Below are 10,953 nucleotides of genomic sequence, written 5' to 3' on the forward strand. Positions count from 1 at the left end.
ATTTTTAAAACATATAAATAAGTGAACAATTTAGTAAATGTAATTTAGAATCATACTTTCCATGACAAATACAAAATGTGTACACACACAAGATGTTCTTGATATTTATTGCTTATTTATTTATTATTATTTCTTTCTTTTTTGTATTTGCAGAGTTTGTTGTCTTTTGCTGACTGGTTGAATGCCTAAGCTGGTGCAGTCCTTTACTGATTCTATTATGTTTATTATTCTATTACGGATTTATTGAGTATGCCTGCAAGAAAATGAATCTCAGAGTTGTATATGGTGACACATATGTACTTTGATAATAAATTTCTTTTGAACTTTGAACACCAATAGGGAATCATCTATAGGGCTCCTGAACGTCTATTAACAACTAATGTTAGGACCTATCTCAAATTTCACAGAAGGCAAACAAATCAGATTTGCAATAAATTGCATTTATATAGCAGCTAAATAATCACAAAGCACTAGAGGGTGTCACCAAACATAATCTGACACTAAAACCAAGGACAGAAAAATAAAATCAATTAGCATAGAGGTAAATTTTGAGGAGAATCTTAAAGGACGAAGAGAGTGAAGGAAGAGGGGTTTAGTGAGGGAATTATAGAGCTTAGAGCCTTGGCAACTGAAGCATCATCACATGTTGATGAGATGAAGTTCAGGTAGAAATGAATACAACATTGCCTGAGTGCACCCAAGTTTATTAAGGAGAATGTTATAGGTACAGGGAGGAGAGAGTACTTGAAGAGAGTTGAAAAGAAGCAGAACCTTAAGGTAGAACAATTTCTTAATCAAGAGCTCCTGTAGGTCATCAAACACTAAGACAGTGAATGAAAATGAAACTCAGTATAATTTAAGACACTTGTGGCATTTTGAATGGCTTCATGTTTATTTTTGGATAGGACAAGAGAAGAATGTTAGAACTTCATTGGAATTGCCTGATAATGTGGGTGGGACAAACAAAATTGGTTGGTAGAACTGGAGATTATCAGTATACACACAGTGTGTGGTGTGCCTTTAGTTGAGTTGTCCGGGGGGGGGGGTGGGGGGGGTGCAAGTGGAGGAGAAATAGGAGGAGCTCAAGACCAGATGTAAAGTTATAGAACAAGGAAACAGGACCTTCGACCCAAGTGCTTCATATAGACCAAGATGTCCCATTTACCAGCATATGGTCTGTAACCTAATCCATATACCTTCTCAACTGTTCCAATCCATGTATCTGCTCAACTGTATTTTAAAAGTCTTTACTGTATCTGTCACAACCTCTTCTTCTGGTGGCTAATTTCATATTCCACATTTGAGGGGCAGTGGATACATTCATGATAAGGAAAACCATTAGAATCGTAGAATTAAAAAAATTAACACCACGAATGGCGCTCTTCAGTTTTACATATCCCAATCTAACCACACCTTCCAATTTTTGGTCTGTGGGCCCACAGCTCTCCAACTATGCATTCAAATAATGTTTAAATGTAATGAAGGTTTCAGGAAGATCCAGACTCAATAAACATGTGCTCTTTAATCCTTCCAGTAACCACTTTAAGTCTGTGTGCTCTGGTTTTTACTGTCTTGCTAAGATAAATATTTGCTTCCTATTTACTCTGAATTCATTACAATTTTATACAACTCATTTAAGTCCCCTCTATTCCAAACAAAACTTTGCAGCTTGTTCTGTACTCTGCGGTCTTTCCTTTCCTGGAATATGATATGCATTATTCAAATTATATACATTAATACCAAGGAATAAACTGTTTTATACAGTTCCAGTTAATCTTCTCTGGTCATACATTCTAACCTCAACTAACAGAGGATAAGTAACTGCATGCCTTTTTAACAACCTTATGGATCTACACTGTTTTTAATGATCTGTCTAGACACTTACAGACTGTCTGCACCACCCAGTATCTGCCCATTTCTTCCATTTATTGTATGTTCTCTTCCTTTGTTGTTCTCCCTAAATATATTACCGGTACTTCACTCTTCTCAGGATTAAGTTCTATTTACCATTTTTCTGCCCGACTTTCTTCCTCAATCATACATCGAATATTTATATCAACATTATTGTACCCTTTATATTTAAGTGTAAACCACATACACATACAACGACAAAGGACTGAGTACCAGCAGTAACAGCTCAGTCACAAAAATACCTATCAATCATTATTCAATTTGCATTTGAATCTCAGACAAAAGTTGGACAGACAGAAATTGAGCTCCTCTCTGCATATGAAAATCTTATGATTAACAGAATTTTAATTTTAAGTTCTTATATATATTGACTTTTATTTCCTTCTTAGTATCAAATGATTAAGACCATAAGACCATAAAATGTAGGAGCAGATTTAGGCCATTCGGCCTATCGCGTCTGCTCCGTCATTCCATCATGGCTGATTTATTATCCTTCTCAACCCCATTCTCCTGCCTTCTCCCAGTAACATTTGACACCCTTACTAATTAAGAATCTATCATCCTCCACTTTAAGTGTAGTCAATGACTTGGCTCCACAGCCCAACTGTGAGAATGAATTCCACAGATTCACCACCCTCTGGCTAAAGAAATTCTTCCTCATCTCAGTTCTAAAGGGACATCCTTGTATTCTGTGGTTATTTTCCCTCTGGTCCTAGACTCCCCCACTGTAGAAAACATCCTCTCTATGTCCATTCTCTCTCAGTCTTTCAATAGTCGATAGGTTGCTATGAGATCCTCCCTCATTCTTCTAAACTCCGGTGATTACAGGGCTGGAGCCATCAAACACTCCTCACACATTAGCCCTCCCCCATTACAAAAAGAAAGTGCATCAAAACATCTAACTATTACTTGAGCTAATTTTGAATATATTCTTCAAAGTTATCTCATTCATAATGCTCTGGCTTTTCAATATGCATTTGGTTCAAAAATGTCCTCTTCAGAAGTTTTGATATAAGTATTTAATGATGTAAAATACATGACTACATTTGCATTTGCAAATAGGCAACTAAATATGGAAGCTGTAAGAGGTTATTTAATGAATTTGCCTTATAAAACAAACAGAACTATCCAATATAGGATGGATGAATAATAGGTAATTATTTTAAGCAGAGTACATATGATACAGTAATTTGGCAAATCATGCAGCATCTATAGAGATGAATAAATATAACTCGGAGTCCTGCCATGTGCAGAAGTTCGCTGATGACACGACCATAGTGGGGTGTGTCAGGAATGGACAGGAGGAGGAGTATAGGAAACTGATACAGGACCTTGTGATATGGTGCGACTCAAACTACCTGCGTCTCAATATCACCAAGACCAAGGAGATGGTGGTGGACTTTAGGAGATCTAGGCCTCATATGGAGCCAGTGATCATTAATGGAGAATGTGTGGAGCAGGTTAAGACCTACAAGTATCTGGGAGTACAGTTAGACGAGAAGCTAGACTGGACTGCCAACACAGATGCCTTGTGCAGGAAGGCACAGAGTCGACTGTACTTCCTTAGAAGGTTGGCGTCATTCAATGTCTGTAGTGAGATGCTGAAGATGTTCTATAGGTCAGTTGTGGAGAGCGCCCTCTTCTTTGTGGTGGCGTGTTGGGGAGGAAGCATTAAGAAGAGGGACGCCTCACGTCTTAATAAGCTGGTAAGGAAGGCGGGCTCTGTCCTGGGCAAAGTACTGGAGAGTTTAACATCGGTAGCTGAGCGAAGGGCGCTGAGTAGGCTACGGTCAATTATGGAAAACTCTGAACATCCTCTACATAGCACCATCCAGAGACAGAGAAGCAGTTTCAGCAACAGGTTACTATCGATGCAATGCTCCTCAGACAGGATGAAGAGGTCAATACTCCCCAATGCCATTAGGCTTTACAATTCAACCGCCAGGACTTAAGAACTTTTTAAAAGCTATTATTAATGCTTTTTGAGATATTGATTTAGATGCATATCATATTTTTTTTTACTGAGTTAAGTATTGTATGTAATTAGTTTTGCTACAATAAGTGTATGGGACATTGGAAAAAAAGTTGAACTTCCCCATGGGGATGAATAAAGTATCTATCTATCTATCTAGTCAACGTTTCACATCGTGACCCTTAAGCAGAACTGGAAAGAAAGGGAGAAAAGTCCAGAATAAGAAGGTGGAGGGAGGGGACAGAGTACAAGCTGGCAGGTGATAGGCGAAACCAGGTGAGGTGGATTGTGGGTGGGTGGGTGAGGGGAGATGAAGTAAGAAGCTCAGAGGAGATAGATGGAAGACGTAAAGGGGTGAAGATGAAGAAGACAGCAGACTGTTGAAGAAAGGGAAGGAGGAGCGGAACTGGAGAGAGGTGATGGGCAGGTGGGGAGAAGAGAATGTAAAAAAAGGGGAACCAGAATGGGGAATAGAGAAAGAGAGAAAGGGGAGGGGTGAGGAATTAACACAAGTTCGAGAACCTGATGATCACACCAGAAGTTTGGAAGCTACCCAGACGGATTATGAGGCATTGCTCTTCCAACCTGAGTGTGGGCTCTTTGTGGCAGTAGAGGAAGCCATGGACAGACATGTTGGAATGTGAATGGGAAGCCCAATTGAAATGAGTAACCATCAAGAGATCTGACATCTAGTTCTCCCAGTGCAGTCTTTTTGACACAAATCGAGGGACCGCTTTTTGAGCTCCTTCGCTCTGTCCACTATGAAAGGCAAGATCTCTCAGTGGCTACCCACTTCGATTTGCCTTCCCATTCCCAATCTGATTTTCCAGCATCATTCCCACCATTGCCCTTTTCCCCTATTTTCAGCTTACTTAATCAAATAAAATTCTGATAGTCACTTTTCATTGATGTTCTAATGAAAAATAGAGAGAATACGAATGATTATTTAGTGACTTATGTTTTAACAAGAAAGTAAAAGGAATCTGGAAACATAATTTGCAAACACAATTTGCGCTTGAATGTATGCACAGCAAGAAGATTTATAACCATTAGCGTTATCTGGTGAAACATTTGTACTTCTTGTACTATGATTTAGATGTTATGTGTTGATAGTGAATGCAGTCTCTTTAAACAACAAATTTTTCATTCATTTTGATGTGCCAGTCCATGGCCTCTACTTCCATGATGAGGAGCAACACCTCATATTCTCTCTGGGTAGCCTCCAAACTGATGTCATGACCATTGATTTCTTCCTCCCTCTTCTCTTTTTTTTCCCACATTCCTCATTCTAGTTCCACTCTTACCCCTTCCCTTCCCCTCCCCTCACCTGCCAATGACCTCCCTGTGGTGCCCTTCCACTTTTCCTTTCTCTTATGATTCACGATACTCTCCTATCAGATTCCTTCTTATTCATCCCTTAGCTTCTTCCACCTATCACCTTCCAGCTTCTTACTTCATCCCCTCCTTCACCACCCACCCAACATCCCCCTCACCTGGCTTCACCTATCATCTTCCAGCTTGTACTTCCCCTCCCCCCATCCTTCTTATTCTGGCTTGTTCCCCTTTCCTTTCCAGTCCTGATGAAAGGTCTTGGCCTGAAATGTCAACTGTTTATTCCTCTCCATAGATGCTGCCTGACCTGATGAATTCCTCCAGCACTTTGTATTCCCCTGCATCTGCAGAATCTCTTGTTTATAAAAGAATAATTTAACTGATCCTCTAAAGAAAATACTGTTGTCTAAAAATCTGCAAATTGATAGATTTATTTATTCTGAGCAATGTTTTTATTCATGCTTGTAATTACTTCTATTTGTATTCTGTTTTCCAGGGTTAATATTTTGATTTTCCTAATGTATACCTCTCAATTTTGAGTTCAATATATAATTAAGGTAAATTAATCTACTGTTATTATTAATATGTGGCACTTTGCTCAATGTAAGAACAAAGGTTACTACACTTGCAGCAAGATTGTTCAGATACATGCATCCCTCATTCAGTTTATGTAACACACTAATTATGTTTTATTGCTGTTCTTTTTAATCCCCATTCTCTTTGTGCAGTCCCCTGTGTCAGAATTTTTCCTGCCAGATGTACTGGATCTCTCCTGTATTCCTGGTTTCTAGGAATAGGCAAGACAGGGGGAGAGGGGGAGGGGAGAGAGAGACACTCATGGTGCTGTTCTGCCTCTATTCCCAATAGCGTTGTGTTGAAGGAGGGGGCAGGCGGCAGGTGGAAATGTGCCTTAATGTTGTGCTGCTAATTCCAGCTTAACTGAGCCAAAGCTCCTTGAGTCTCCACACAGTGAATGGTGAGAATCAGGGAGAGCAGGTCAGAGTCTAGTTGATGTGAACTCCCAACTGTTAGCTTAAGTAATACAGAAATGCATTGTCCATTCACTTTCAATATGGGAATTCTGCATGCCGGGAGAGTGGCAGAGATAGAAGGAGGTGGGGAATGTTAAAATGAATGATAGCATGATTAAACACAGGAAGGACAAGGAAATTTTCTCATAAAGATATTAAATAGAAAAAAATGCCCCTTTTTCTTCGTGCAATTGGTGAAATATATCTTAGTGATTACTACATATTCTGCCTCGTGCATCTTGATGTGAACTATTTTCTTGAAGCATCGATATTAGAGTGGAACTTACACAATGTTTGCATTCCACCATTGGGGATTTTCTTCAGGTTCCGACGATAGAATTCCAGAGCCTGAAACGTCAAATAAACGATGCAGGTGAGAAAAGTTTTTCAGAATTATTATTTCCATTTTTGACTGTAATGATTCTTTATTAACTGCAAAAGTAAACTACATATAAGAGAGTTCCATTGCTTTGGATGAAGCAACTGCTAGTGAGAAAATGAGACAAAAGTCGTCAGTTTAAATAAGTTATTCTCATTAAAGACCATGCAGAAATTGTACGGGAAGTTTCAGAAGGAGGCTCCAGTCACTGAACTGGGAATATTTGCTCTACTTCACTCCCACAGATACTGCCTGACATTGCTGAGTATTTCCAGGTATTTTCAGTTTTATTAGAAATAATGGAAAACACTCACTTGCTGTCTACCAGCTCTGACCCAATACATTATCATTACTACCTGAAATGCTGGAGGAGCTCAGCAGGTCTGGCAGCATTTATGGAGAGGGATAAACAGTCGGCGTTTCGGACTGAGAACCTTCATCAACCCTGATGCTGCCTGACCTGTGAGTTCCTCCAGCATTTTGTGTGTGTTACTTTCGATTTCCAGCAACTGCAGAATCTCTTGTGTTATAATTACCTCTCTGAATGAGTGGCCAGTCAGAGGAACTCATAAGCCGTGGAATCGATCTGTATCTTGCATCACAGCTTTCTTTGTTATAACAACACCACCCACCTTCATTCATTCAGAAAAAAAATAAGATTAATGACACTTGGTTTTTTATTCTACTGAAGCATCATAATAATACAATTGTCAGTTCATGAAATTAAATTGAATTAGAGTTTCAATTTTATTATTAACAATTATTAAAAGTACTAACTTAATACATTTTTCTATTACTTATTTAATGACTGAATTGTTTCAGCACTTATTTTATTCTATGATTAAAATTATATAAAACCAGATTAAAGTACAACTATCTTTCTGATAGCAAACATTTTCTATCACTAACTTCAACATGAATACTACTTTTAATTCTTAAGGAATACTAGAAGGCAAAACTGATACAATCATTTATTTAACTTCAGATTTAACTCAACATTTTTTTTGATTTGCTCTGTAATAATTTTGCTCTGTGTGCAGGGAAACAAAAACACATAAATTCCCTTAATGCTTTGGAATTAATGTGAGATCATTGTTGTAAACTTGGAATGTGACAGTCCAGATGCATGGGAATAATGGCCATTTAATCTTCTTTTAATTATCATGGTTGAGGAATAAATATTGGGCACGACACCAGTCAGTGCTCTCCTACTCTTCTCTCGATTGTCTCAGGAGATCTTTTTTATCAACCGAAAGCTAAACACAAGACCTTGCTTTAACAACTCATCCAAAAGATGGCACCTCTGACAATGTAGTTTCAAAGAAACATTGAAGTGTCAGAATAGATTATGTGCTCTTGACACTGAAGTGGGATGGAACCACATGACCTCCTGACCCAGAGGCGAGGCACTAACCCACTGAGCAACGGCTGAAACCTGTCATCTTGTCATGAACTGTCCTGCCTGACATTATTCCAGGAACTTTCCCATGACACTTATAATAGTAGCTGCAATTACTGAGGGAACACAATAGTCTTTTTCTTTTTTCTGTTTCAAAATCATCTGTGTTGATGTCCCTTGCAAGTCTACTCTGAAATTAGTCAGCTGAAGGGGTCGTAACAAAGTTGTGATCAAATCAGAACTAACTACCTCAGACTCCACCATAACAGTCACATAGAAGATGACATTAAACAACTGACTTGTAAACATTACATAAAAACTTAATGTGCTTCATTCCTACTCATTTTCAGGCTTTAATAATATGCACAGGACCATCGCAAGCAATTTGCTAATCAGAAATTATAATTCTACTCATATTGAAGTTATCTTAGTTATTCATTCAAATACTTCTGCAGTAATTAAATGTATAAAAAAGTCATGAATTCCAATGTAGACATCATCTATGGACAGAAAATGAAACATTTTTTCTGTTTAATGAGGTTGGTTTTTAAACATCTTCAATAATCAAAATATTTCAGTCTAATGTGTTATAAAACAATTTGCATTTGAAATGTCTCTCCATTTTTTTTTACTATATTTCACTTACCTTCTAGAAATATTAACCATCGCCTGCTTCCTTTTGACTCCCTAAGGTAATATCTGCAAATTAACAAGCCAAAAAGGAAACAAAAATCAATAAAAGGTACTTAACAACTGGTGCGTCACATGTTCACTTGATTGTATTCTATATGAAAGCTCATAAAATCTTTTTAATCTTTGAGAGGACACAAAAAGTTAACCTCTGTGTTTTTTTTACTGTTTAATAAATTTAAAAAGGTGTTTTATACCCGGCTGGAGTCCCATCATTGCATGTCACCGTGGCACTTCTCAAGAAGTTGAGTTTCATCTCATCCGTCCCAGTTGCTTTTGAACATTGATACAGGGTTTGAGCCAAAGTCCTGACATGGGACACCAGATTGTCATTGTCACCTGAAGCAGTGAGATTACCATGATTTGGTTCTTCATGAATGATCAGTCGAGCTGATTCCACACTGGAGGGTTCAGTTGTCCTATTTGAACTAGGATTCTGAGATGCTACCTCTGAAGTTGGCTTGTTTTGGGGCATGGCTGCTCCTAACAAGGTGCAGAAAATAATGCTGAAGAGCTTCATGACAAAATAGGATCTGCAAAAAATGAATACAAATTGTTAAACAATCTACAGTGACTATTTGAGAATAGAAGTTTCAAATGATGCAAACCTCTGTATTGGAGGAAGTTTCAGTGGTGATCATAGGCTAGATCCAGAAGCGTTTTGATTTCAACACTGTCAGTGCTCTGTAAAGATTCAGTAGGTCTTGAAGCCAGCCTACTGCAATGAAATATTAGATCTACTTGGATCTTGGGTGTGAATTTTGATCTTATATTGTTGGCACATGAATTGAATTCCTCTATCATAAATAACTTTGCTTTGAGAAGGTGCCAAGGAGTGAAGATGGCATTGATTGGACTGGGGAGATAACACATTACTGACACACTACTGGGAAAAATGTAAATCTTGGCTTTGAACTGGCACCAAACAGTATCAATAGTTATAAACTTCATGTCTTCACTTTTCTACAGGTACTGCTGTTTTGGCTAAAATGCATTCTTGTAAGGAATCAAAATCAACAAAAACTAATTAACAAAAAGAAACACTATAGTAGAACTATTTTGTAACATTAAAGTTCCTATATATTTTTCTCTATAAATCTACTTTGTAAATTTCTTCAGCCAGCTGCTTCTCTTTGATTGCATTACTTTTATAAATGTTCAATACTTATTAAGGCAACTATTTAAAACAATCTTCATTTAATCACATACACATGACATAAACTAAATATAAAATATAATTGTTCACAGTAATTCATAAAAATTCTTTGAAAAGAATACAACTCATTTCAAGCTAGAAGATTTCAATGTATTCATTTTCTGAATCGAATGAAAAATGCATGTCAAAATATTTGCAATGAGAATATACTCTATGTAACTAGGCATAGTCATATAATATTGATTAACAATAAATAAAGAACTTTACATAAAAGTTGTAGAACAGTAATAAGGACCTGCGATTGTTTGGATATACTATGTATAGGCTTAACAGACTTCATGACTTTACCTTTGGATTCAGTTGTAGTTTGTCTGTCCAGAGAGGCCTAAGTAAATAGTCATCACCAAGTTCCAATTGAACACTTTGAAAGAAAAGACTGGCTATTTGAACCTGCCCTGCGTATCTTTCAGATAGCTGGAGGGTGACGTCTTGATCATTAAAGGGGATCACGAGTGCTGTGCTCTAACTACTAAACACTCATCAATGAAATGCTGGACATCCGCATTCATCAACCATACTAATTGAGCTCATGCTAAGATCCATCATTAGAAACAGTCCCTTGTTACATCAAAGATTGACGGGGCCTGTCATTGAAAGAAAGCAGAGTCTTTTAGGTGATTATGGGTGGTAACTGCATACCAGACTCCCATTTCTTTCAAGCAATCATTCAAAGTTGACAGACTGTTTTGTGATGCCAAGATATAGAACAATTTCTCATTGGTGTTAAATAGTCACTAAAGACCTTGAAATTTGCATATGTTTAAAGTTACAGAGATCCCAGGGTCAATAGTAGGAGAGAGCCTTGCAACAAATGTCATAATCAAAAGCTTGAAAACTTATTTGTTGATAAAGATGTGTAAAATCAACCCTTCAGATTTTGAATCATTATTGAGTATCCTTTGTACCGTGCCCCTGAGCTTTGTACGTTGAGTTCCCTGGTAACTGTGGACAGCTGTGAATAGTTCACTCAGAAAATTTAATAGGAAGTTGCAATTCCATCATCCATTGTGTGTATCCTTCAAA

The 10,953-nt window shown here is 37.7% G+C and overlaps 1 protein-coding gene across 1 annotated transcript in view; it reads right to left on the bottom strand.

Annotated features, from left to right (window-relative positions):
* Positions 1-10,270, bottom strand: part of LOC140735079 (carboxylesterase notum2-like) — a 35,074-nt gene extending 24,804 nt beyond the window's left edge. The window contains exons 1-5 of the mRNA XM_073059878.1: positions 10,219-10,270; positions 8,912-9,247; positions 8,671-8,723; positions 7,162-7,257; positions 6,534-6,594 (exon numbers count right to left, since the gene is read on the bottom strand). Of these exons, the coding sequence (XP_072915979.1) occupies positions 6,534-6,594; positions 7,162-7,257; positions 8,671-8,723; positions 8,912-9,234 (533 nt within the window). The 5' untranslated portion in view covers positions 9,235-9,247; positions 10,219-10,270. The remainder of the gene's footprint in view (positions 1-6,533; positions 6,595-7,161; positions 7,258-8,670; positions 8,724-8,911; positions 9,248-10,218) is intronic.
* Between the last annotated feature and the right edge of the window lie 683 nt (positions 10,271-10,953).

This window comes from Hemitrygon akajei, chromosome 11 (genome assembly GCF_048418815.1).
Source record: "Hemitrygon akajei chromosome 11, sHemAka1.3, whole genome shotgun sequence".
NCBI classification, from domain to species: Eukaryota; Metazoa; Chordata; class Chondrichthyes; order Myliobatiformes; family Dasyatidae; genus Hemitrygon; species Hemitrygon akajei.